This window comes from Melanotaenia boesemani, chromosome 16 (genome assembly GCF_017639745.1).
Source record: "Melanotaenia boesemani isolate fMelBoe1 chromosome 16, fMelBoe1.pri, whole genome shotgun sequence".
In the NCBI taxonomy this organism is placed as follows: domain Eukaryota; kingdom Metazoa; phylum Chordata; class Actinopteri; order Atheriniformes; family Melanotaeniidae; genus Melanotaenia; species Melanotaenia boesemani.
Genome location: NC_055697.1, coordinates 31,754,993 through 31,782,391, shown reverse-complemented (window position 1 = coordinate 31,782,391; position 27,399 = coordinate 31,754,993). Strand labels below are relative to the sequence as shown.

The 27,399-nt window shown below is 45.1% G+C and overlaps 2 protein-coding genes across 4 annotated transcripts in view; both read right to left on the bottom strand.

Annotated features, from left to right (window-relative positions):
- znf318 (zinc finger protein 318) overlaps window positions 1-11,762 on the bottom strand; it is a 45,874-nt gene extending 34,112 nt beyond the window's left edge. The window contains exons 1-16 of the mRNA XM_042010015.1: window positions 10,476-11,762; window positions 10,040-10,090; window positions 7,406-7,611; window positions 7,227-7,269; window positions 6,204-6,329; window positions 6,020-6,124; window positions 5,731-5,949; window positions 5,485-5,631; window positions 5,164-5,400; window positions 3,402-3,620; window positions 3,039-3,185; window positions 2,720-2,959; window positions 1,692-1,853; window positions 1,360-1,614; window positions 1,065-1,169; window positions 810-947 (exon numbers count right to left, since the gene is read on the bottom strand). Of these exons, the coding sequence (XP_041865949.1) occupies window positions 810-947; window positions 1,065-1,169; window positions 1,360-1,614; window positions 1,692-1,853; window positions 2,720-2,959; window positions 3,039-3,185; window positions 3,402-3,620; window positions 5,164-5,400; window positions 5,485-5,631; window positions 5,731-5,949; window positions 6,020-6,124; window positions 6,204-6,329; window positions 7,227-7,269; window positions 7,406-7,611; window positions 10,040-10,090; window positions 10,476-11,213 (3,138 nt within the window). The 5' untranslated portion in view covers window positions 11,214-11,762. The remainder of the gene's footprint in view (window positions 1-809; window positions 948-1,064; window positions 1,170-1,359; window positions 1,615-1,691; window positions 1,854-2,719; window positions 2,960-3,038; window positions 3,186-3,401; window positions 3,621-5,163; window positions 5,401-5,484; window positions 5,632-5,730; window positions 5,950-6,019; window positions 6,125-6,203; window positions 6,330-7,226; window positions 7,270-7,405; window positions 7,612-10,039; window positions 10,091-10,475) is intronic.
- A 1,672-nt stretch (window positions 11,763-13,434) lies between these two features.
- Window positions 13,435-27,399, bottom strand: part of LOC121656088 (cullin-9) — a 42,836-nt gene continuing 28,871 nt past the window's right edge. For all 3 annotated transcript variants that reach the window (XM_042011121.1, XM_042011122.1, XM_042011123.1), the window contains 17 exons: window positions 26,577-26,748; window positions 23,998-24,143; window positions 23,737-23,863; window positions 23,453-23,658; window positions 23,116-23,372; window positions 22,312-22,429; window positions 20,211-20,459; window positions 19,984-20,124; window positions 19,738-19,902; window positions 17,646-17,809; window positions 17,468-17,561; window positions 17,273-17,347; window positions 17,034-17,144; window positions 16,833-16,950; window positions 16,618-16,751; window positions 15,706-15,797; window positions 13,435-14,922 (listed from right to left, as the gene is read on the bottom strand). In XM_042011121.1, coding sequence (XP_041867055.1) covers window positions 14,700-14,922; window positions 15,706-15,797; window positions 16,618-16,751; window positions 16,833-16,950; window positions 17,034-17,144; window positions 17,273-17,347; window positions 17,468-17,561; window positions 17,646-17,809; window positions 19,738-19,902; window positions 19,984-20,124; window positions 20,211-20,459; window positions 22,312-22,429; window positions 23,116-23,372; window positions 23,453-23,658; window positions 23,737-23,863; window positions 23,998-24,143; window positions 26,577-26,748 — 2,592 coding nt within the window. In that variant the 3' untranslated portion in view covers window positions 13,435-14,699. The remainder of the gene's footprint in view (window positions 14,923-15,705; window positions 15,798-16,617; window positions 16,752-16,832; window positions 16,951-17,033; window positions 17,145-17,272; window positions 17,348-17,467; window positions 17,562-17,645; window positions 17,810-19,737; window positions 19,903-19,983; window positions 20,125-20,210; window positions 20,460-22,311; window positions 22,430-23,115; window positions 23,373-23,452; window positions 23,659-23,736; window positions 23,864-23,997; window positions 24,144-26,576; window positions 26,749-27,399) is intronic.

Here is a 27,399-nt window from a genome sequence, read left to right as displayed (position 1 = left end):
GAACACATCGCTGCTGAACACGTCGCTGCTGAACACGTCGCTGCTGAACACGTCGCTGCGGAAACCGATGTGGAGCACATCGCTGCGGAAACCGATACGGAACACGTCGCTGAGGAAACCGATGCTGAACACGTCGCTGCTGAACACGTCGCTGCTGAACACGTCGCTGCGGAAACCGATGCGGAACACATCGCTGCGGAAACCGATACGGAACACGTCGCTGAGGAAACCGATGCTGAACACGTCGCTGCTGAACACGTCGCTGCAGAAACCGATGCGGAACAAGTCGCTGCGGAAACCGATGCGGAACACGTCGCTGCAGAAACCGATGCGGATTATGTCAGCTGCTCTGGAGCAGATTCTGTTCAGTGTTTCTGGTTAAATCAAAACGCTGCCTCCAGTTGGTACCTTTAGAAACTGGTCTTATACTGCATGAACAGACTAAACCAGATCTACCTCGACGCTGTACCTTCAGGAAACTTCTTTTTTTTTTTTTTTTTAAGGTGTGTTGAGATCTTGTTAGTTTATAAAACCACTTGTAAACTAAAGTGAATTAAAAAGCTCCATCCGTACTGCCTCTGATGATGTCTGGCTGGACTAAAAACATACATTTAACATCGGACAGGGCAGAATGACTGAATCTGTGCTGATGTCTGACATAAGAAACACTATAACAGTTTCAATAAAAGAGACAGAAAATCAATAATCTAATGATCATTGTGAAAGTTTGTCAATGAATTAGGACAATTAAATGTTTTAATCTCCATATTTTTTGTAACATTCAGACATCCTTTCATCACGGAGCTCACCGGGACGACGCTGAACTCGACCTTCTCGTTCAGCTCCAGTCTCTTCTTCTCTATCACCTCGGACATGTTAAAGAAGAGCTGAGGATTCTGAGAGCACTTGATGAGCCCAGAGTCATTCGAGAATTCGATCACAATACCCTGGTTGGAAAACATGAGATGGACTACATTAGATCTGGATCAGCAGCTCAGTCCAGACTCAGAAACAGGATCCAAGGTTCACATCAGGATGTCAGAAGCTTGTCTAACGAGTCTTACGTGTCGACGTTGTTCAATGGACTCTTCAAAGGAGTCGGGGAGAATTTCCACAAACGTTGCTCTTTCTTCTTTGGTCTCCCGATTGGTGGCGATGTTGAAACGCACCTTTGAAAACAAAATACAAACAGGACCAGATTTACAGATCCAAACCAAGACTCTGTAGACCCAAATGGGCCTCAGATCCAACATTAATAGTGAAGACAGTTCGGCAGCGTGATGGACCTGATGGTGGAAAAGCTGCCACCTCTGACCGAGCCAAACTCCAGGCAGTCAGCTGGTCAGGTGTGACCCTCACCTTATCTCCATCCAGCATGGTGGCTTTGGTCAGCAGGTCTTTGGGGCCGAAGGAAAGCTGCTTCTGCTCGCCATCGATGGTCATCACCAACCGTCCAATGTCCGGGTCTACTTTCACTCCAACTGCAGCTTCACCAGGCTCATCCCTCTTTGACTCTTCATCCTCCTCCTCCTCCTCCTTTTTCACCTCCTTCAGCCCCTCTCCTCCTGCTTCCTTCAAATCAGCTTCATCCAGTTTCTCCTCTTTTATTTTCACCTACAAAAATAAATAAATATTTGAACCAATCAGATTTTTTATTCTTCTTTAAATCTTTATTTGAATATTTTTTTTACCTGTGTGATAAGCTCCTGCCCATCCTCCTTGTTCTCTAATTTCACCTTCACCTCCTTACGAGGGTTTTTGGAGATGGCTTTAAGGACGGTGCCTTCAAATCGCTCCTTGCTGATGTCATCCATCGAGTCGGGGATGCTGATCTTGAAGCCGAGTGGAGTCCACTGCAGGAAGTCAGGTACAGAAGATGAGCTAAAGCATAAAGAGGTTGAATCGACCCTCGGCTGGGGCAATTTGGCAAAAATCAGAGGTAAAAAAGCAACCTGGTATTTTTCCCACATGCTTTTCTACTTTAAATACAAATATTTATCATTCTTTCCCCTTTTATGAAATTACAAGCCACTTTGTTTCATAGCACAGGGGTTAAAGCAAAAATGATTCTGAACCTAGACTGTATGTGTGCTTGAACCAGTCAGTTAGTTTCACATGATGTTTTATGCATTAGTCATCGTTCTCTGGTCACTATGCCTGTTAGAGTGGGTTATATAACACTGTTTTCATCTATTTGTAGAAGGTAATTATTGTGCTGAGTGCTTCTACTTAGCTACATTAAAGCTACTAAAATAAAGTGATGTCATAGAACAGAGCTAACCTTTTATTCAAGGTGGTTTTATGTTACTGCTAGAAGAATGTTCATACATTACATCAATAAAAATATATTTCCTTGTCTTTTTAGAACCATGCATACACATATAAAAACCATGCAGAGGTAGACACACGGCCTTGTCTTGTTGCCTGTTCCACGATTGTTGTGCAAGTTCAACGCGGTAAAAAAAAATCAAGTGAAATCACAAACTCTGCCTGGATCATTCAATCTCTAACCGGAGCCCGCTACAGATGGAGGGCTAGAGCCACCAGATCACGTCATTACACGTCTTTAATTCTTAATAATTTCCCTTTTCTTTATCCTGCTGCAAAATCTCCACAGACTGGAGACCTGGAACATCGCTGGAAAACTTAAATCCCTGGAAAGTTAAACCTGGAGCTGACAGCAGCAGGAAGTTGTGTTGGTTGTAAACACGATTCTCACCTTATCTTTGGCGGCTGCCAGCGCTGCAGCCACCTCCTCCTTCTTTCTCCTCTCTGCCTCCCTCTCTCGCTCCTCCTCCTCCCTCTTCTTCCACTCCAGCTCCTCTCTTTTCTTCCTCTCCTCCTCCTCCTTCTTCCTCCTCTTCTCCTCCGTTTCCCGTTTCTTCTGGTCCTGCAGGATTTTATCCCCACAGTCTTTCTTTATTCTCCTCAGCCTGATCGCTCTCTTTTGGGACTTCACCTGCAGAGACAGAACCGCCCGTCAGACCTGTCCTCTTCCCTCCTCGCAATCCGGTTCAGATCGGTCCAGTCAGACTCACCTGAGCCATTGTGAACTCCACCTCTTTGTTGACGTCATCGGCGTTGAACTCCTTGTCACTGAAGTTCTCTGTGATGTCGAAGGGAATCTCGCCGTGCTCCTCAGATAGAATGATCCCCTCCTCAGCGCCCAGCGAGGCGATGGTACCCTGGCGGACAGAACGGAACACCTGAGAGGCAGAACCTACCTGAACCTCCACAGTTTACAATAACTGAACATAACGCAGCTCTGAAGGCCTACAGAACCTTCTCAGACCCGATTTGCTTCTCCTCTGACCACATGCCTCAAACCAGTCTGATTGTGGCGAAGCAAACATCGGGTGTGAGACAGTACTTGGCTGTCAGGCGTCCACGGGTGTCGGTACCATCTCTCGGGTCTCCTTGGTGTAGCTGAAGGTGAACGGGATTTTGGGTTTGATGTTGGCGGCTCGCCGCCTCCTCGTCACCGTGTCCACCAGCAGGTTGATCAGCACGTGGTCGTTCTTCAGGAGCGTCACGGCACAGTCCCGGTGGTCGAACGTCACGTTGGTCTTCAATGGGCCGATGTTGGCGTGGATCTGACCCGGATAACCCGGCATGTTGGGCTGGATGGGAAGAATAGGTCATGACATCAGAATATAAAATGTGCTGATGGATCCCACATCCTTCACTTGGAGCAGGAAGAGCCAGCCCAGAACCACCGACTCTGGGCTGGTGTCCTGCAGGTATTGGAGGTTTCTCTGCAGCAACACACCAGATTCAAATGAAAGGGTCATTAACAGACTTGTGCAGAACTTAACAACAACTTTGTTTGATTCGGGTGTTGCAGTAAAGAAACATTTAATACCTACAGGACACCGGCCCTCGAAGACCGGAGTTGGTGATCCCTGGTGCACCTTCTGGGAGACGACAAATCTATCAAACCCAAATCTAATGGTTATAAACTCTACATCCACCCATCCTGTATCACACTGTTCAATAAACAATCTGCTCCAATCTAACGTCCTTCATACCCTGTTTCCACCAACAGGTCTGGGTCAGTACGCAGACTACGCAAAACTGGGAAGGGCTCCAGGATTTCCAGAATAAAGCTGCCCTACTTATTTGGGACCCTTTTTCTGTGGTCCCAATCATACAGATACGACTGTAAAGGGTGGAGCTTGACACAATGCAATCTGTTGATTGGATGAAAGACTTTGTTTCTACATTTACTCTAACAGGATACTTATTATGTTTTTAATACTCCTGTAAGCATTGATGTACCTGCAATCAAAGAAGTAGACACTTCAGTTGCTTCTTCTATTTTCTCACCTGAGTTTGAATGACTTCACACACACACACACACACACACACACACACACACACACTCTTTCTCACACCACTTCTGACAGTCTCAACTTCATCAAGAAACAAACAGGAGTAAATGTCCTGCAGGTCTCTAGCACAGTTTCCTACTTCTTTAGTTTATCCACAGGGTTTCACTACATCTGAATGATCGAGGCGTCCCGGAACGGCAAAATAAAAGCTGCCATGTCTTCAGAGTCATAATTTTCTTTTTCAGATGTTACAAATGTAAATTATATTGCATGAATGAATCTATATAAACATAAAGTCTGTAGTTGTGCACATTTACGGATTGTAATAAGAGTATGGAATTGTACTCAGGAAATGTGACAGTTCCTTGCTAATGACTTAATGTTGAAAAAAACGAAGGAGTCTCAACTTCCTGTCACCACTGCCGCTCCCTCGAGTCGGAGGAGGTGACAGAGCGGAGTAAAGGGAGAAAGAAACGGCTGAAAGGTACCTTAGCAAGGATATGTTTAACGAATATTTTGCTCAAGCTTGTGAAAATTACCCTGTTAACGTCGGTGCTAATAACGAAGAGTTAGCAACAGTAACGTTTAATGTAAGCGACAAGTTTCGCCTTCATGTGTTGTTCAGATGACGTCAACTTTGTCAGCACTAGTACATGAATGAAGGTCTTCAGAACGAAGATTGTTTTACCTGCAGATGTTTCTTTTTTCTCACTGAAATCTGAACTTTAAAAATCCAAAATGTCGCTGACATCAAACATCTGGCAGAGTAGGTCGGCTGATGCAGCTGTGGACCGACAGGAACCACCGTACCTCCTGGAGAAGACGGGCTCACCTTCGGCTCAATGATGGGTTGGCTCACGGTGCCCTCGTACAGCTCCGTGTCCAAGACCATGGTGGGCCCCAGCTCCAGCTTGGCCGCGGGCTTCTTCTTGAGAACGTGGGGGGAGCCGTCATCGCCGTTGGTGTCAGGCTCGTAGTTCAAGGAGGCGGAGTTAGTAGCGGTGCAGAGAGTCAGAAGAAGGGGCTCTTTGGCCCGCTGGATCCGAATGGCTCGTTTCCCAGCTCGAAGCTAAACAACAAAAGACAAAGGAAAAGTTTAACGGGCGGCAGGACAAAGTCAGGTCTCAGGTTTCATCTCAGGACGACGTCGCACCTCGACGACGGTGAACTCCACCTCCTCGTTGATGTCCTCCTCTGTGAAGTCCACGTCGCTGAGGTTCTCTCTGACCTCGAAGATAAGCTCGCCGTGTTCGTCGGACTTGATGACGCCTTCGCCATCCTTCAAGCTGATGATGACTCCCTGCAGGGAAGAGAAAACACACCTTCATCACTTGGACTGCAGGAACATCTTGTTTGCTTCAGTGTGTGAAGTCAGATCCTGAGCAGGGCCGGTCCAGACCTTCTCTCTGATCTCGTTGGTGTGGCTGAAGGTGGCAGGGATCTTGGGTTTGATGTTGGTAGCTTTGCGTTTCTCCGTGACGATGTCGGTCAGCAGGTTGATGAGCACCTGGTCGTTCTTTAGCAGCGACACCGTGCTGTCCTTCCTGTCGAACGGCAGGTTGAAGCGGACCGGTCCGATGGTCACGTACACCTGACCGGGGTACTGGCGCTCGCCGGGCTGCAGGCAAACAACTATGTTAGGATGTAACGTCACGCATAAACAGAAGCTGGACCGGGTTGGTACGGACCTGAGGCTCCGCGATGGGCTGACTGACCACAGCTTCATAGATCTCCGGATCCACGTTCTCAGTTCCACCTGGAGCCACTTTGACATCCGTGGCAACAGAACGGTTCTGTTCCGACAGAAACAAAAAGTCAGAGCTGTTCATGAGGACGGACCCAGAGGACAACCATCAAAACCAGCAGAGCCACCTTCTCTACACAGGCAGTGAAGTGGACTCGGACCCCGGGCGTCATGGCTTTTGGGTTCCCAAAGAAGACGTCGAAGTTGAAGATGAACTTCTCTAGGTCCTCTCTCTCTATGTATCCGAAGGTTGGCTGCCGGTCAGAAACAGAAGATAAAACACAGAATCAGAACCAAACGGCCTCAATAAACTTTATTTAACCTCTTTCAAGCAGAACAGAAGATGTTAGCAGACACCAGGAAGCAGCAAAGCTAGCATGTAGCATAGCAACATGGCGGGGGAAAACTCAGCTAAAACCAAGCATTGGCACCCAACCCAAACAGTTCAAACCCCAAGCAGTTAAACGGTAATGTCAGAAAAACATGACAGACAAACAAACATTGCCTTCTTCTAATTTCTCCACTTCAAGCAAACCACACAAACAAGGTGTCATATGAAAGCAGAGACTCTGCTGATTACAAATACAAATATTCATAAAATACACAAGGTTTAAGTTCACTTCTCTCTGGAGCGTTATTGAGTGTTTTGACAGGAAATTCTGGGTCTTATCCCTTTATTTTCTAGACTATGATTGGTCTGAACTGTCGCTCAAACACCAACCAGTGGGTTGATAAGATATTTCAAGTTTGGTACCTGGGACAAGCCATGGCACATTTAAGTTGTTCCGCCTGGACGTACTTGTGGTAAAACATCTGTTGTTAGCTTCTGCTTTGCACAGCTCCTCATTAGATATTATTTTACTCATACTCAGATAATCTGGGCTGATATGATTCAAAGATTATTTTTACTCTAAATATGGTGTTTTTCTTTAGGCAGAGATAATATGTTTCAGTTTCTACTGTGTTCTAGGTGAGTTTACTGGTAAATACCTCGATTCTAACACTTCTGTAGTAACCTCACATGTCTCAGATTTCTTTTGAGTCCAAGACCCTTGTAGGTGTGAAGATGTACTTGGTTTATTTTGGGGATGTAATTTCAGACAGGAGGCCATTAAAGTGCGCCTCGTCACGTCAAGTGAAACAGTCCTCACCCCGATGAAGGAGATGATCCCAGTGGACCGACCTGGAGGAGGCCTGAGGACACACAGAGACACTCAGCTGCTCAAACAGAACAGAACCAGCATTCAGATCTGACCCTGACCCAGAAACAATGTGGTTCCAGCCAGATCAGAACCATTTAAACCAGGAAAACTAAAATCTGTTCACTTACTTTTCAAACGTGCGTTTTCCCAGCAGACCCAGAACCTTGGCCGCCTTGCTAATTTCAGGTTTTGGTTTCGGGGTGGGTGTGGGTTCAGGAGTGAGAGGCAGGTCGGGCTCAGGGGGAGGCGGTACGGTGATGACGGACTCTTCGGGGGATTTTTTACTCTCGGCTGGAGCGCTCTCTCCGGGCGGAGCTGAAATCAGAGCTTTGATCTGGGAAAAAAACTGAATCAGCTGATGGAAGAATGAAACCTTCACAGAACCTCTGCTGCCACCATGATCACAACCACAGCACATTTAAAGATAGAATATTTTATCATCCTGAGTGTTGACCCAGATTATTGAGGATTTATTAACAGGAAGATGGGCTGCTCCACAGGCAGCTGCTTACAGCTGTAACGTCAGCTCTGTTCTGCCTCTCTTCATCCTCTTTACACTCAAACAGGAACATCGACAGATTCCAGTCACCGAGCCTAAATGATCGGTGTCACCGTTCCCTGCACTGGTCCACAGGTTTGTGCTTTCTGAGCTTCTGACAGGCTCAATAACACCCCGTAAATACCAGCACAGCAGTAACAGGATGTTTTATCTCAGCTGAACCGATTTAAAGAACACAGTAACATGTCATCCAGTCTGATACCAACTAAGAGATACAAACTATACTAAACTAACATATAAATTATGGTTAACACATCTGGCTAGTGTTAAAGTCTGACAAAGAAACTTGTTCAGACATTGCAGGGATTCATTTTATTTTTATTTACCTCTTTAGCCCCAAAAGGTAACTCAGGGGGTTCTGCTCTAAAATGACTTACCTAAAAAGGACAGATTATTTTTCAGCAATTACAAACTCTGTGTAAACCCTCCTGGTATGAAAATAAAGCCAACAGGTGCGAGACTTCATCAGAAGTCCAAGCATCATGACAGATGCCACTGTGTTAAGAAAGAAAAAAAATGAAGGATTTTCTCTTTGCCTAAATCTTGTTTGTATATTATAGTAGATGACCTGCTTGAAAAAAAGGGGATAAAAAATTCTGGAAAACCAGGAATCAGTATCTGGAGCTGAAGAGAAACAGAGCAAAGTTGCAGAGATTTTAGTAAAGACATAGCTAGGTGGTTTCCAATCATCCACTGAGGAATCTGGGACATAAAACTCTGTCCCATTGTCTTTAAAATCATCTCCAGCTCTTCTTCTGCAGCGTTTCTTTCTGGATTTGATTTTATCCAGAAGTTGCTAAAAAGTGGAGGGAAACTGCAACACATGAGGATCTGTGCAGGAACATGGAAATACAGCTTAAACTTTAATAAAACTGGGTGAAGATAAGTTAAAGGAAAAAGTGAAAATAGTGATTTTAGACAAGAAACTGCTCTCAAAGGACTCTGGGAAATGGAGTTTTCCAGCATATGTGGTTTGATTCCCGTGGATAGATTTGGAGGCCAGACACGAAAGTTAAGACAGAATTCATGATGATGTTTTCCAGATGTGAAGCAGAATTTTGCTTCTTGTGCTTCTGTGAATCTTTTTTCCGGTTTTGTGCTTTCAGTAGATTTATCATTTGTCTGTGTACATGCCGTGGGGTGAACAGGTAGCTCCATAAGTTGTGTTTACATCTTTTTGTGGACTTTGTTTACCTGCTCTTTTGTCTGTTGTCCTACGTGTATTTCGTAGGCATAGAAATGGTTTTAATGAGCTTTTAGCTGAGATATATTTAGATAACAGACCTGACACCATGTGCAACCAGATGTTTGCCCTTAGTGCAAGGGGTGATGGGGCTACTTTTCTGAATATTAAGACAACATTAGGCTAAACCAGTGAAGTCCGGTTCTCAAGATCTACCATCCTACAACTTTTAGAGGCAACCCTTCTCAAAACACCTGAATCAAATGACTGGCTCGTTACCAGGCCTCTGCAGAGCTGAATGACACACAGATGACATCTGATTCAAGCGTGTTGGAGAAGGGTTGCATCTAAAAGTTGCAGGATGGTAGATCTCGAGGACCGAACTTGGGCACCCCTGGGCTAACCCTTTGGCAACTTCATGGACATTTTTGTCTGTTTGGGCAAATTTACTGTCAATCTGGTCTTCATTTTGGCCATGATAGTGCATATGGCACAATTCTTTGTGTTGTGAAAAGACAATAAAATCTCTTCACAAATTTTAGAAATCATAGTTTAGTATTAGAGTTTAGTAAAATCAACCATTTGTATTAATTATTTTTAAAAAATATACCATAACATCACAGAAAACAAGTGTATTTTTCATTGGCCATTATTATTTCTTAATTGTAGGTTAATTACCTTATCCTACACTTTTGTCCTAAAAACTTAGGACAACGCCATCAGTGATGTCGAGTCATCAAACTGCCATTTAAAGGGTTAAAATCCACAAAGATTTTGTAGTGTTTGGTATTTTAGAGCATGGCTGAATTTTTTTTTATTTATTTTAAATTTATGTAGGAAAAAGTATAAACTGCTTGGTGGGGTTGCTTCAGGCAATACCAGGCAGGTCAGTTCACAGAAACATCTTCATCTACGTGGTTCTGTTCATTCTGTCTGGATGACATGTTGCATCAAAAACATCAAACCAGCTCATCAGCAACTCTGAGCTTGTCACTGAAACCGGGTCACAGCTGTACTCACCCACTCGGGCTGATCTGGTGGCGGGTTCGGCATCGGTTCTTCCACAACAGCCTGAACACAAACAAACGGGTCAGTTCTGGGCTCATCATGGACGCCAAATCACCAGATTTAACCAGGAAAACCCATCAATGATTAATGAGAGCTGCGGAGTCATTGAACTAATCACGTTGTCTGGTGGTGCATTCACATGCTCCCTTTTTCTGGTTCAAACCCCATAATATCTGACCGGAAGTTCATGAGCTGTTTTGTTTTTTCTAAGTGACTTCAGTAAGTAAGTAAAGTAAGTAAGTAAATGTTTATTTATATAGCACCTTTCAAGATAAAATCACAAAGTGCTTAACAACAAGATAAAACATGGACAAGTAACCAACATGGACACATGAGCATGCGCAGCTCCATCACCAGACAACAGGGGAACAGTTCTGGTTCAGCTCACCTCTCCGGTCCATCCGGGAGGAGGGAAGGCCGGGAAACCGAATGGAGGTACGCAGGCCGGAGGCGGGATCCCCGGAGGGCAGGCTGCAGGGTCCGGAGGAGGAATCGTACCTGGAGGGGGTGGGGGCACACCGGGAGGCAACGCTGGTGCTACCGATGGCGGAACTGGCGGAACAGATTCAGGTCCCCATGTCTCGGGTGGACTTTCAGGACCCCAACCTGGGTGTCGGGATCTCCAATCTGGGTGACGAACCCAGTCTGGAGGAGGCACCCAGTCCTCAGGATGAGGACCCCAACCAGGTGGTGGGGGACCTCTTGGATCCCAGTCGGGATGTGGTGGATCTCTTGGATCCCAGCCCGGAGGAGGGGGTGCTCTCAAGTCCCAATCCGGAGGAAGGGGACCTCTCGGGTCCCAGTCGGGAGGAAGGGGTCCTCTCGAGTCCCAGTGGGGAGGTGGGGGACCTCTTGGGTCCCAGTCGGGAGGTGGGGGACCTCTCGGGTCCCAGTCCGGTGGAGACCCTCTTGGACCCCATCCTCCAGGAGGTGGTGGTCCCCATCCTTCGGGAGGAGGTGGGCCCCATTCCTCAGGCGGAGGGCCCCAGCCTCCGGGTGGGGGGGGGCCCCAGCCACCAGGCGGAGGAGGACCCCAAGCCCCAGGCGGAGGAGGACCCCATCCGAAAGGAGGTCCTTCTTCGCCAACGGGCGGTCTGCCCCTCATCGGTCCATCTCCGCGGCCCATGTCCCTGGCGGAGCGGAGTCAGTTCGCCTGTAATGTGGAGAACGAGGCCCGAAAGTGTCGCTGTAGTTAGCAGCTGAGCTAGCCAGCTAGCCAACAGTCGGCACGCGTGTCAGGGTGAAAAATCATCAATTTACTCGGCGGTTAGTGAACTTTTAGTAAATTTATTTAACTAAAATTCTCTGAACTGCGCTAATTCAGAGAGTTGGACCAAAAAGCTGACAGTTTAAATTCTGCTCGGGTTTGGTCCACGGTTCCTTTCCTTGCATTTCTTCTTCTTCGGAAAAATTCTGGCAGACTGTAAAATGCGACGCTGCCCCCCGCAGACCGGTCGGTGATCTACAGCTCATCCTGCAGTCATCTTTCCCAGTTCATCCCAGGTTCTGGCTCGACCCTCATATAATTCACCCGAACACGTTAATGAAACTTATTCCTCTTTAAATCCTTAATTTCTGCCATGATTTCCGTGTGAACTTACTGTTGACACTGTTTCTAGGTTTTGCTGAATGAATCTTTGTAAATCATGTAAAACTGACCATCTGTTTCTGAATGTTTTCACAGAAATCAATAATAAAAGTAACTTTCCACCAAAATGAATATTTGAGTTTTACAAATCCAGTATCTGCATTTATTTGCCTGTTTTGTAAACCAGATTGTAGGTGTTGGTTCTGCATTGAAACCCGACAGCAACAGGTCCTGATAAAATAAGTAAATAATAAAGATGCAGAACCAGGAAATATCTGCGGATTAATTAAAATGTCAGGGGGACATTGGAATTAGGTATGGGCGTATTGATACTCCAGAGTCGAAACTTTGATATCTGCCATTCAAAATATCATATTTAATTCTTTTTTTAAAATATAATGATATGCTGTGTTAATACAAAAAGATGCTATTTGTTTTCACTTCTGAGTTTTCTGGTGATCAGATGTCATGACAATGATGCTAGTATTAATGAAGAAAATGTAATATTTCACAAGTCAAATGTAGGTGCTTAAACAATGTTTTAATTTATTTATTATATATATATATAATATTACTATTGTTTAATTTATTGTATTCAAATTTAAATAATGTAATATTTGATTGTTGTCTAATTATTTATTCACTTAAAAATATTTTACTACATTTTCTTAATATATTTTATTAAAAACATGTTTTATTCACATCTAAATTGCCCTTGCATTACTAATGGAATCAAGAGGAAAAATGTTGGTATTGCTCTTCCTTCTCAGTCACCGAACATAAAATAAATGTGGTATTGGCAGTCCAACTTTTTCTAGATTTAAAAATAAAATCTGCAGATTAATTTAACTTGGACTCTTTTCAGGGTACAAAAACAGACTTAAAGACAACAGTAGGATCTAAATTCAGTTTTATGTTTGACTTGAAGTCACTGCAGAGATCTGGACCGACTTCTCTGAACTTACCTGTAAGAAACTTAAATCCTCAAAATCTTTTTTCATTAGGAAAGAATGAACTCTGGAAGATGAAGGTGTAAAATGAAGGTGGATTTCCCCAACAGAGTAAATGGGCTGTACTTATACAGCTCTTTTCTGGTCATATGTTCACCAGTCGTTTACACTATATGTCACGTTTGTTCACTCACTTACACACTCACACACCAGGAAGGAAAACCAAAAAGCACTTATAACAGTAAAAGTGCTGTTATTATAAATTCATTTTGGTTTTCCTTCCTGGTTCTGGCTCCGATGGAGGTTTTCCTTCCTGGTTCTGGCTCCGATGGAGGTTTTTCTTCCTGGTTCTGGCTCTAGTCTAACACATGACCTACAACCATCAGCTGACTACACATTACATCCAAACTGAAAATGTTAACCAGAAACCGCTTACAGATCCCAAAATCTTTTAATTTCAGCTCAACTTACTTTTCTTGTCTTCATATACATTTACAATGTTGTAGTTTTTTCATTGACAAAAACTTTGAGCCTTTTTGTCTTGAAAGTACCAGAAATAAATTTTATTATCCAGACATTTAGTTTTTTCTAAAGAAGATAAAAATAAAAACTTGAAGCTCCCTGAAGACGTTTTCTGTGGAAGGTTAAGGCGATGATGATGATGATGATGGAGAAAGTAAAGATGGAAGACACGTGGGAAAACCATAGGAGGGTCTGGATGATTGACAGCTGACTGAATGGGTTCAGGGCCTACTGGTGTTTATACCCCCCCCCCCCCCCCCCCCCCAGCAGAAACCAGACCATCAGTGTCGCAGAAAAAGCTTTATTTGTTTTGTTGGTTGAAGTCGCTCGACTCCAACAAAAGAAACCAAAAAGAACATTTAAGAACAACAATATGAATATAGGATCTCTCGAAATTACAGCAAAACACAGAGCTGGAATATCAGATACTCCAGACTCCTCAACAAACCCAGACGCTGGTTCTGACAGAACCGAGCAGGCGACGGCCACTTATTGCAGCGATGCTTCGGATTCTGCAGTAACCGCTCGGCATCAGTTTCCTCAGATGCATAGAAACGACCGACTCGTCCAACACATACAGGCCTAGAGAGTGAAGCTAAATGAGCTGCTGGTTCTGAACTTTGTTCAGGTGAAGGCAGCGTAAGTCAGAAACAGAAACCAAGGCAGAACCGCGACCAGACGAGGACGCTGGCGGGACAACTTAGTCCCCTTCCGCCACGTCCGCCCTTCGTCTCAGTTAAGAAGCAGAAGCAGGAAACACCAACATCCTCTGGAGAACAGAACCAAGTCCAGCTGGTCAGTACGGAGGAGACGACAGAACACACCCGTTCTGAGGTCCTGAAATTTCTAAAACGCAGAAAAAATTAAAACCTGGTTCCACAGGTTTCACACAGCCCACTTGTCTCAAACTGGTTTCAGATCGGTTTTAACCGCAGCTGCAACATTTTAACTGCATCTATAATCCTGATTTACAACCAAGTTCTGGTTTAAACTGGTTCCAAACTGATTTAAACTGAATTAGACGGGTTTAGATTGTAATTGAATGGGTTTAAACTAGATCAAATTGGGTTTAAACTGGATTAGACAGTTTATATTGTAATAGAATGCTTTAAACTGTATTAGAAAGGGTTAAACTGGAGTTTGGGTTTTAACTAGATTAGACTGTCTAGACTGTACTAGAATTTGTTTAAACTAGATTCAAGACCACATTTCAGAAAGTAAACCAACATGGATAAAATTAAACGTGACATTCAGAACAAAATGGATGCAGACTCTAACTTTCACAATCTAAGGGTCAAACTTAAATTTTGACCTCAGAACGTGGTTTGTCCCTCCTCCTCTTCCGTACTTTGACTTTATTAAAACAGAATCAGACATGAAAGCAAATGCTGGGATGAGTGGGGGTGTTCAGGTGAAAGAGGACGTTGTTCTGATCTTCTCCCACAGTTCCTGACGTCCTAAAGTGGCGTGGCGTGACGTGGTGATGAAGAGGGGGCGGGGTTTTGTCCTCCCGTCTCTTCCGGTAGGGGACATCTTAGAATTTCGGTCGGTCTCAGTCAAAGGGGCTGAAGTCCCTCTCCAAGTTCTCAGACTCGTCGTCATCCGAGAAGAAGTCGTCTTCGTCGATGTCATCTTCGTCATAGTCCTCGTGCCACTCTGGGACGTATTCCTCATCGTACTCATCGTCTTCGTCCTCCGCTTCGTCGCCGCCCTCCTCGCCCGTGTAGTTGTTGTTGTCCGAGTCTCCAGACTCGGACGCTCGCTCCGACTTCGACCTGAATGAAGATAAGTTCAGTTAGATCCTGTTGGCCAAGTCTCGTCTTGGATCAGGGCGTGAACAAGTCTCTTTATTTCCACTGGTCCAGTATCACGTCAAACAGCAGCTAATCTGCTAAAGCACAGCTGGAAGTCAAAGCTAGCTGGAGGTTTTTCCTGCTTTCTAAATTTTATGCTCAGGTTGAAAAGAAATATTCAAAACCATAAAGAAGCCTCCCAGGTCCAGGTCCAGGTCCTGCAGCCTTTTAATCTGTTTTCTCTGATAAATCCAGAGTTGATTTGGAGAATTTATTTATTCTTTACAGAGCAGAGGACATTTAGATGGAACGAGGTGTCCGGTTACTTCTCTTTGTTTCTATTATTTTGCTGTGTTGGCATCAAAAGGAGATTTTACACATTTATAGTGATGGGAAATAATTTCACGCAGAATAATCTGACAAGAATCAGACCAAGAACATCTATAATCCCTACGTCCCTACTGGAGACACGCATGGACAGAAAGACACAGGTGGGGAAGACAGAGACAGGTGAGGACTGATGAGGACAGGTGAATACAGAGACAGTTGAGGACAGATGAGGATAGGTGAAGACGGAGAAAGGTGAGGACAGATGGGGACAGATGAAGACAGAGACAGGTGAGGACAGTTGAGGACGGGTGAGGATAGGTAAAGACAGAGACAGGTGAGGACAGGTGAAGACAGGGACAGGTGAGGACAGGTGAAGACAGAGACAGGTGAGGACAGGTGAAGACAGAGACAGGTGAGGACAGGTGCAACACTCACACTTTGTTGCTGTCCGTGTGGTTGGACAGACTCTGGGTCTGGGTGGACTCTGGTTCTTGGCTGCTTTTGGACTGATACCCGACCCTGAAGTCCTGGATGAGAGAGACAACATCAGTACAGACCATCAGGGACCAAACCAGTTCAAACTGGAGTAAACCTGGAATTTAAACTGGAACATAAATATTCTTATTTTTACTGGGTTTCCAGCTGGTTCTGGACTGGCCTGGACTAGGAATGGTTTTGGACTAGACTGAACTAGTTCTGGACGTAGCTGGTTCTAGTGTAGACTTGTTCTAGACTAGGCTGGTTCTGGAAATTACTGAACTGGTTCTAGACTAAACTGAAGTGGTTCTGGACTAGACTCATTCTGGACTAGTCTAGTCTAGAGCAAGTCTACACCAGACTTGAGTGGTTCTGGAGAAGACTGAACTGGTTCTAATAACAATAACAAATGGATTAGATTTATATAGCGCTTTTCATGGCCCTATTTAAATCTAATTATTATCCATCCACTCCTCACTCATACCTGCTGATGCTAAGCTACAGGTGTAGCCACAGCTCCCTGAGGCAGGCTGATGGAAACATGGGGGCCAATCCGCGCCTACGGCCTCTCCTACCACCACCGAACATTCATCCACATTCATTCACCATTGATGCCAACACTGGAGTGAAGTGTCTTGCCCAAGGACACAACGACAGATGACTGGGGGGAGTGGGAATCGAACCGCCAACCCTACGGTCATTGGATAACCAGCCCTACCACCTGAGTCACTGCCGCCCCAGGTGAGGTCTGGACTAGACTTGTTCTGCACTGGTTCTGGACAGGCTCTGGACTTGACTGGTTTTGTAATGGGCTGGTTCTGGACTTGGCTGGTTCTGGTCTGAACTAGTTCTGGACTGGACTGGTTTTACCTGGGTGGAGTGCTGCAGGATGGCCAGCAGACGCTCCTGGATGCGTCGGATCAGTTCCAGTCCAGTGTTCAGGTGTTCTGGTTTCAGCAGACGGACACACGATGCCAGGTCGGTGCACTGCAGCAGAGTCTCCTCTGAAAGCAGAAACCAGTCAACTCAGTCAGACCAGTTTGGACCGTACCAGTTCTTCTGGAGAAGATGGAGCAGCGCCTCACCAAGCAGGATCTGCAGGGCGTTGGTGTGCAGGTCCAGAGCCTCCGTCTGCTGCTCCATCACATCCATCTTCTCCGTCTCTTGGTTGTAGTAGCTGTAGACGCAGGAGTAGGCCAGGACCTGCAGACAAGTGGAAGGGCACAGTTAACCCACCGCAGTGATCTCAGTGGGAATGCCGAGCAGAACGAGGATGATGACGGGACCTTTCTAGCCTGAGCGAGGACTTTACAGGCATCGATGACGAAGGTGAGAGACTTCATCTGCAGGGCTTCGTTGATGGATGACACTTTGTTCTCCAGGTTGATGGCAAAGTCCTGTGACACAGAGCGAACACACACACCCCAGGACGTAAACGTGAGAGTGATGAAGGAACGAGAACTAAGTTAGACCCAACATGGAGGTTTAAACTACAGGGTCCCGGTGTGGTGAACTCCTGTGGTACCTTGGCCTGATGGTGGAAGGTGCACCTCTCGTTGTAGTCCTGGAACTTCTTTTCCTGCCGGGCAGCTTTACTCACCTACAGGAGGAACAAGACAAACAAACAGGAAGCAAAGTCTTCATCCTCAGCCCATAATGAGTGCTTTGTGTTTTCTGGCCTGTGATTGGACGGAGTGATCATGTGACTGTGTGAACCAACCATGGCGGAGCAGTTGTAGTAATCTTTGTGGGTGGGTTTCCAGGGTTTCAGACAGCGCCAGCAGAAACCATGGTTACACTTGGCACAGGTCATACTGAGAACAGAGCAGAAAAACCATCATTGCATTCATCATCGTCATCATCATCATCAGGGTTATGATTGGTCATGGTGGACGTACTGCAGGCAGCCTTCGTTCTTCTCAATCTGGGCCTGGCAGCTTGGGCAGCGCTTGGAGATCAGCTTGGCGAGGTGTTTGCTCTGCGCCTCCATGTTCATCCCTTCATAATAACCTCCATCATCCATCCACTGAGACATGTGGCTGCAGCTGGCTGGGTAGTGGGCCTGAAACAACACGTCACCATGGTGATGTTTGACGTCGCAGCATCCCTGAACTGAAAGACTTCAGACAAGTGTAAAACCCCCACTGGCCAACGGTAGCACTTCCACACTAACAGGGAACTGCGTCAGTTATCAAACCAAGTTTTGAACCAGTCGGCAGATTCAGACCAAAACCGACGTTGGTTCAGAGCCTGAAAAGTCACCTCTCATCTGGAGGTAAAATACATATCGCGGTCATCCTTCAGGAAACATGACGTCATTAACCATCAGAGCAACAGCAACAATTCAAACGGAAGTTTGATCGAACTTATTAACCCTTTAAGTCCGATCCAGTCGCCGGGGAGAAAATAACACGCATAATTACCGCAACTCCTCAAACATTTGCACCATCTGTGCAATTCCAACGGATTTAGATATACAACATATTACGGTACTAGTGGGATAGTCTGTGTGGGGAGGGGTGAAGCTGGAAGAGCCAGAAAGCAGCAGTTTAGAGAATGGAACTTTTTTTATTATAATTATGAGTGTCGCTTTAACCAGTGTCCAAAACAAACTTTTTGACTCACTGGCCGAGTTGGGCGGTTGATGAAAAAATCCACCGGCCAAACATATTTTTTACTGGCCAAATTATTAAATTACTTTACACACACATACCTCTATGCACATGTTATTTAATATAATACTTTGTTTTGTTGTATTCAAACTGAAAGTGGAAGTCACAGCAACATTTAACAAAGGCAACAAGAAAAATGGTTTTATTTGATAAAGTGTTAATGTCTGAATTCATGAACTAAAACCTGATCAGACTCGTCCCTCTCAATTCTCCATCTGGCCTCGTGCTCCTAACAGTGTGTGTGCTACAGCATTACAGCCTTGGTGGGATCATACTCCCTGAATTTTTGCTTTTTATTTTATTGTTTAAAAAATAAACTTAACAAAAATTTATATTAAATTTAAAGCTTATTGATCTGATTCATGACCAATCAGTAATATTGAATATAAATAGCTTATCAATAATCATAAAAGCTGATTTATAATAATAATGAACTTAATAACTGATCAATACAATAATAATAAGTATCATTATTATTATTATATTGATAAGTTAATCTGTTGACAGCTGTTCGTAGTCTCGCCCGTTATGCAGCTGTCATCACCCTTCAGGTTGTAAACAGCTAAGCTAACAGGCTAACATCACGTCCAACAGAGTGCTGCTGTGCTGACAGCGCGGCACGCGCAAGTATGTTACGCCTACAGTCGGCGCGCGCAGGTGTGTTACCGCCTACAGTCGGCGCGCGCAGGTGTGTTACCGCCTACAGTCGGTGTGGGCAGGTACGTTACCGCCTACAGTCGGCGCGCCTGGTGAGTGTTATTTTCGGACCCTGGCTTTAACTGTATTTTAGCTGTAGTGTAAAGATACAGTATTTTAGCAGTATTCTAGAAGTATTTAAACAGTACTTTTTGCTGTATTTTAGTGATATTTCAGCAGCATTTTAGCTGTGATGTAACAAAACTTCAGGTGTATTGTATTTGTACTTCACAAATCTGCATCCAATATAAAATTACTTGATACCAATCGCTCTAACTGATACTACAAATTTGTATAAGCTCCTCTCTAAATCCGCCCCCCCCCCCCAAAAAAGAATTTATTTTATCTTATTTTGGTCATTTCACCTATCGTTAATCTTGAACCATTTTTTTAAAAATGGTAAAAAATCACATCTGAAAAAAAGGCCGTCGGACTGATTCCTTACTTATGTTTCAATAAAGTAAAAAAAAAAAAAACTTTGTGAGCTCGTGTTAACATCTGAACATCTTATGAAATTGACTTGGTCTGAATATATTTATTGATCAGAACATGACTCAGCAGTTATTTGGCGCGCTGCCGCGTGTTAAATGTGTGTGTGTGAAATGTATGTGTGACCTCTGACCTCGGGGAAGTTGCAGCTGAAGCAGGAGGACCAGCAGCACCTGGAGCAGGTGCCCATGCTGCCCATGTTCTCCTTACAGAGGATCTGATCGCAGCCCTGAGGGTTGGTGCACCATGTCAGGTTGGAGCAGCATTCCACGTAACCTCGGAGCAGCGCGTTCTCATACTGAGGAAGAAGAGAGATGAAGATCTGTGGAGGTGACAGACCAGAAATCTGAGGCTTCCTGCTGAGGTGAGCAAGCGTTACCTTGGCGATGGTGTCCTTGTCTGTGAGGATGCTGAGGAAGAAATGGGAGGTGGGCTGAGCCTGGCAGTCTGTGATTGGACAGTTGCAGTTCATGACCAGGTTCTGTTCGATCCTCGCAGTCAGGTACTCCTGCCAGCACGACTGCATAACCACATACACGGGAACCATCAAACACACGCACACACACATCTGATGGCTGCTAAGGTGAGACACTGAGCGGTTCTGACCCGGCAGCAGTAGTGCATGCAGCTCAGCGACAGCACCGGTTCCAGGCCGCCGGTACGAGGGCCCAGGCAGACGGGACAGGTGGAGGCGGGGCTAGGCGGCGGCTGTGGGTTTCGGCACTTCAGCCCAGCAGCTACGATGAGGGTGTCGGGGTCGTCGGTGTAGCGCTGCACCAGCAGGTCCACGTTCCACTTGCAGTGGATCAGAAGGTGCTCGGCCCGGTCCAGGTCCAGACTCAGAGTAGCAGAAACCTGAAGACAAAGAGACCTTGTCACCTGACAGGAGAACAGCGCCGCCCACTCACCTGTAGAGCCCCGCCCCTCTGGATTATTAGCACAGCAACACAGCCTCACTAGGGGTGGCGGGAAAAAGTTGTTATTTAGATGCATCGCAATGCGGACGATTCGAAACCAAAGTACAAATGTTCAAAAATAGATGTTTAGAAATTGAACTTGTGGAAGTGCACCACCCGTGGCGTGTACATCATAACAGCACCTGAGTACAGAGATGCACAGTGGTGCGGTGGTTGCTGGTTCAAGCCTTAGCTGGGGAGGGGTTCGAACAGTGGCCTTCTGTATGTTCTACCCATGTATGGATGGGTTCTCGCCCACCGTCCAACGGTTAAGTACAGGTTTCTCTTGTAAAAGAAACTGCATGTCTCAATGGACCTGTTTAAATAAGGGTTTAAAAAAAAAAACTGAACTGAGCTGAAATCCGGCCGACACCCTCCTACCTCGGCTTTGATGGGTGGCTTCATTTGCATGGAAGGTCTGGTCCATTTCCTTTGGTTTGCTTTCACTCTGACTTTACTCAAACAGACCAAACCACCTGAACAACGTCATGCAGTTACAACAACTGCTCGCCAGGGGGGGATACTCCCCAAAAAGACCACTGACAAAGAAGAAGGAAGAAAAACCAGCTCGTTGATGGGCCAGGACAAAAAGTGGCTCGTTCACCGCAGGTAAACAATGTAGAATCAACAAGCTTATGCAGTCTTTAGGTTTCTGCTTTTATTTTGTTGTTCAAACCTGATACTGTTTTCACAGGAATATTCCCAGCATGAGCAGCTGGACGGGCAGCCTGATATCCGCTATGTTGCTCTACAACAAGTCCTAGGTCACTTCCATCTCCTTGGTTCAATGGAGGGTTTGTTTGCTTTCACACTGCACACCAACTGCACCAGGGTTCATTTTCAAGGAAACCGAGACCCCTGTTTTCAAGTGAACCACACCAGTGGTCCGCACCATAGAGCAAATGAGAGTTCACACCGATCCAAACAAAACATCCTATCCATGAAAGTGAACCAGGGTTCATTCAATTCGAACCAAACTGTTCCAGTGTGAAAGTGCTCTACAAGACAAAGGGAACTGTAAGTAAAAACAACCAAAACAAACGTGTAGGATGATAACCAGGAGAAATGTCTCACGGCTGAATCTGGAAGAACTCTAAAAGTCCTGATAGAAACATGATCAACCGAAGACCACTAGGATCTGATCCCCATGTTGTAGTCTGATGGAAACAGAAGTTGTCCTGCATTAACCAACAGACCAACCAGTTTTCTTCTTTGGTGTTTGTCACGACGAATATAAGAAACCATGTTACATGAATTCACTGGGAGAGCAGTGGTCAAGGGAAAAAGATGCATCAATCGTTTTATAATCGCATCGTGGCCATCTGAATCGTAATCGAATCATGACGCATGTGTGAAGATTTCTACCCCTAAATGCTCATTTATGCTTCTTTTACGTATGTAAACAAGTACATCTCTTTCAAGTGTCCTCATACTCCCATGCATCCTTTACGTTGGTATGGTTGTTAGGTAATACGTCCACCAGAGGGCAGTGCAGACTTCACATCCGACTTCAATTTCAGACAATAGCAAACATGGCGATGTTGGAGGAGATTGTGTAAACGTTCCTTCTCAGAAAGGATCAGCTACGCTGCTCAACACTGCCCCCACAGTTTCCAGTGGTAATACTCCATTTGCGATGTCAGGCTAGCCCCCAGAAAATTAACCAAATAACCAAGCAAATGACGTGGAAGACGGACGAAAGGCTTCATATCCGTCTGTAGTGTAGAGCATAAGCAGAATTTAAACCTCACCTGCTGCACCGTCCTCTGCATCAGCTGACGAACCTCCTCCTGAGTCATGGTCCGGCCCATCGAGAACAGAACCGCATCCAGAACACCGTCCTCAAACCGCCGCGGTGCTGGCACCAAGCTGTCAAAGAACACACACACACGCGCACACACACACACAGAGCTGTGACGGGTAGATTAACCTTCTAAACTGAGCAGATTCCAACATAAAAACCAATTTTCTTCTTAGTTCTCCATCCATCTGAAAAGGGGAAAAAATAAACTTAGTGACACGTTTCCAGCTCACAAGTTAACTGTGGGAACAGAAACTAAAGCAGCTTGTTACCATGGAAACAACCAATTTAACTCACTTCATGTGAAGTTGAAGATTCAGCAGCAGCTGTGAAAACCAGTTTTTATCCAACACAAACATTCAGTTTGTCGTGATGGATTCTGTAGCTGAACTTTAAATATCCAGTAAAAATAGAAAGTTTCTGCCATTAAAGAGAAAACCAGTTCAGTAACGAATTGTTCAGGCCTGAATAGAGTCATGTCTTTTTCCTGTTTTCCCCGTAAAGGAAAAGAAGATGAAGCAGCTCAGTTTGATCAACATTAAAGTTTATTTGATTTAACTTTAATAAGGCAAAATAAAAAAAATCAGCAATTACTCAAATTTTACACAATTTAAACAGCATCAGGCAGATTTAGAAGTTCAGCTTTCCTTTTTATTTCTTAGAATATAAAATAAACATTTACAGTTTGACTAAGTGTGAGGAAGTCTGACAGACACACTGAGCACGTGCGTGCAGTCACAGGTTGAGGTCACACCTGATGTCGGCTAGACTGTCTGCGGCGGCGTCCTTCCTGGAGTCGGTGCGGCTGAAGGAGAACTGGGCCTGGCCTTTCTGTGGCGTGGACGGGTCCTCGGGGACGTACTCCACGATGTGCGGGTTCTCCTCGTTGCGGCAGATGCAGCCTTTGCTGATGACGTGCATGATGCAGGAGAGGACATCGCCGGTGCTGCAGCTGAAGCGGCCGGCACCCGGAGACCGAGAAGATTCCTGCTTCTGACACGAGTCCAGAACCTGAAAGAGACCAGATCCTGATTATCAGAGTCTCAGCGGCGACCGTCATCACCGATCAGCTGGAGCTGAGCGAGTCTCACCCTGAAAACCAAGTTGTCAATGTGCATCTCCTTCTCCTTCTTCATGATGTGGACGATCAGACAATAGATGAAGTTCCTCTTCCTCTCCAGCGTGCTGGAAGCATCCTCGTCCACGTTTAGGTACGTCTGTCTGGGAAGCAGCTGGACAGAAGCTGGGGCGCCCTCCAGGCTGCAGGATACCACCTGCTGGTTCAACTGCAGAACACCTGAGAGAAAAGAGGAGGTGTCAGAGAGGAGGAGGAAGGAGGAGGTGGAGGAGGACTGAAGTGTACAATGTGTCTAACCTCGGATGGGATCGTCTGGCTGGCTGCAGGTCAGAGGTCCTCCGGCACTTATCAGAGGCTGCAGAGCGTGTAGCAGGACGGTGGCCGACAGACCAGTTACCTGCAGCAGACTCTCGACTCCGACTTCCTGTGCACACACACAGTCAGCAGATGAGAAGGCATTAACCCTGCAGGCACTAGGACCCAGAGAAACTGCTGGTCCATGTGTTAGCGTGTGTGTGTGTGTGTGTGTGTGTGTGTGTGTGTGTGTGTGTGTGTTACCTCGTGGCTGTTGAACTGCAGCAGGATGAACATCTGCAGCGTGGACACGTGCAGCGTCCAGCAGCCAAACTGTAGCTCTGCGTGACCGAGCCACGTCCACTGGAGCCGGCGAGGCTTCGAGTGACTCATGCCGTACATGGACTGACCTACATTGCACAAACAAGCCGGGTTTAAACCGGGAGGTTTTCCAAAAAGGAAGTTTAACAAATCCCGTGATAAAGCTGTGTTGGAGTTGTTAAGAAGAAGCTATGATAACCTGAGTTGGTTAAACCAGTGTGCACGTGAACGGCAAACCTACGGAAGGCATCACCTACTGAGCCCCGAAATCACAATGAAAATAACAAAAAAAGGAAAAACAGCTGCATCCTCCAGCGCCTGCTGTGATGCTTGGAGGAGGAATTCCAGCAACGTCATTGCTTAAATGGATCTTAAACACAAGTAGTCAGACTACAGTTGGCATGGAGGCTACCTGGAGGAGGATGGAACCGTCCTCCCTCAGCGTACCTGGTGGTCCAAGTGAAAGCAAACTATAAAAACATTCTTCAGACTGGTCAGAATTTCTCATCTGCTAATATTGCTGTAGGCTCAGAGCAAAGGGGTAGACTTATTTTACAGCCAATAAGAAGACGTTGGAGGGATGGAAGACTGGTTTGAAGCAACCGCAACAACCCCCTCCACTGTGGAGGAGCTCACGGTGAGCATCACAACCTGATGACAAAGGGTATCCCGGGGGGTTACATCATCATCATCACATCAGAACCGGGCAGAGTTGCTCTATAAAGGCCACCTACAGCACCAGTTCTAGAAATGGTGCTGCAGTAAACGATGACATTGCATAACGAAGTGTTTGTCTTTTTAGGCCACGAAGCATGCAGCGGGGAACTTACCAGGCCGAAACTTTAATAAGAAATATTAAAAACGAAGTTGTGTGTTCAGTTCTTTAAATCAGAGTAGTTGACAGATTGATCAGGCATATAGACACCTTCCCTCTAATCATTATGTTGGAGATATGTTGGACACAGCCTGAACAGAACCTGCTCCCTACCAGGTTGCTCACAGCACGTTTCCGTATTAACCTACCTGGATTATCCCTTTTGGAAGAGAAAAACCCCGGATTACTGTTTAGTCTAGGTTAAGATAATTAGCTAAACCAGTAAACCCACTTCTTGGAATACCCCCCGAAATAACTTTGTTCCAGGAAATAAAGAAGTTAACACAAAAAACTTAGACCAATCCCCAAAATAAACAAGTCATTTTAAATCACAGTTAAGTCTGGTTTATGAATGAATCTAGCCTGGTTTAAGTCAGAGTTAAGCCTGGTTTAAGACAGAGTTAAGTCTGGTTTATGAATAAATCTAACTTGGTTTAAGCCAGAGTTAAGCCTGGTTTATGAAAGAACCAAGCCTGGTTTAAGCCAGAGTTAAGCCTGGTTTATGACAGAATCTAGCCTGGTTTAAGCCAGAGTTAAGCCTGGTTTATGAATAAATCTAGCCTGGTTTAAGCCAGAGTTAAGCCTGGTTTATGAAAGAACCAAGCCTGGTTTAAGCCAGAGTTAAGCTTGGTTTATGACAGAATCTAGCCTGGTTTATAACAGAGTTAAGCTTGGTTTATAACAGAATCTAGCCTGGTTTATAACAGAATCTACCTTGGTTTAAGCCAGAGTTAAGCCTGGTTTATGAATAAATCTAGCCTGGTTTATGACAGAATCTAGCCTGGTTTAAGCCAGAGTTAAGCCTGGTTTATGAAAGAACCAAGCCTGGTTTAAGCCAGAGTTAAGCCTGGTTTATGACAGAATCTAGCCTGGTTTAAGCCAGAGTTAAGCCTGGTTTATGAATAAATCTAGCCTGGTTTAAGCCAGGGTTAAGCCTGGTTTATGAAAGAACCAAGCCTGGTTTAAGCCAGAGTTAAGCTTGGTTTATGACAGAATCTAGCCTGGTTTATAACAGAGTTAAGCTTGGTTTATAACAGAATCTAGCCTGGTTTATAACAGAATCTAGCTTGGTTTAAGCCAGAGTTAAGCCTGGTTTATGAATAAATCTAGCCTGGTTTATGACAGAATCTAGCCTGGTTTAAGCCAAAGTTAAGCCTGGTTTATGACAGAATCTAGCCTGGTTTAAGCCAGAGTTAAGCCTGGTTTATGACAGAATCTAGCCTGGTTTAAGCCAGAGGTAAGCCTAGTTTATGACAGAATCTAGCCTGGTTTAAGACAGAGTTAAGCCTAGTTTATGACAGAATCTAGCCTGGTTTAAGCCAGAGTTAAGCCTGGTTTATGACAGAATCTAGCCTGGTTTAAGCCAGAGTTAAGCCTAGTTTATGACAGAATCTAGCCTGGTTTAAGACAGAGTTAAGCCTAGTTTATGACAGAATCTAGCCTGGTTTAAGCCAGAGTTAAGCCTGGTTTATGTATAAATCTAGCCTGGTTTAAGCCAGAGTTAAGCCTGGTTTATGACAGAATCTAGCCTGGTTTAAGCCAGAGTTAAGCCTAGTTTATGACAGAATCTAGCCTGGTTTAAGCCAGAGTTAAGCCTGGTTTATGACAGAATCTAGCCTGGTTTAAGCCAGAGTTAACTTGAACTCACTGTGGATGTAGAACTGGGTGAACTGGTTCAGGTAGGAGCAGAGTTCAGCAGGAAAATGTTTTGCTGGTTCATCCAGGAAGCAAAGCGAAGACACTGCCCAGCAGCGTGGAGATAGAACCAGAACTTGAACCTCTGCCTCCTCCTCTGACTCCTCCCACTCCTCTTCCATCATCTATGGCAATAAAGAAAAGAGGCAAGTCAAAGTCGAACTTTTAAAGAGCTCATCAATGTACTTCAACAGCCATAACAATAAAACCACAGACAACTCATTTCTCAGGTCCCCACCAACACCACCATCAGAACCATCTAGAGCTGGGTACCAAATTTCGGTTCTTTTATGGCACTGATCGCAATGCCTTGATACTACTCAAAACATGACTTGTCTTTCGGTGCCAGTGCCTTAAAGCTTAATCACAGGATCAGGATCCGATAACGCTGCCTGATTGTCGCTGTCGTGGTTGAGGCGTGCAGAGAAATTACTGATGTGGACTACAGCGGGTGTCATTGAAGCGTAGGGCTGGATGACATGGCCAAAACGTGTATCACGATATATTTCTTCATTTCTGTCGATACAATATAATTTTAGAAATAAAAACTGTACAATAAATTAATGTTCACCTTTTAATTGCATTTAGCAAGGCTAAATTAGCCTTCAAAGAAATCAAAGACATCTTCTGACTCAGCATATTCTATGAGTGGAAATGTTGCCAACTCATCAATAAGAAAAATAGCTATTGGCTGTCCTACAAGTCCTAGAAGTCGCTAAATGATGTCGTCATTTGATCAGCAAAACATAAAATAAAATTAAATTCTTCAGTCAATA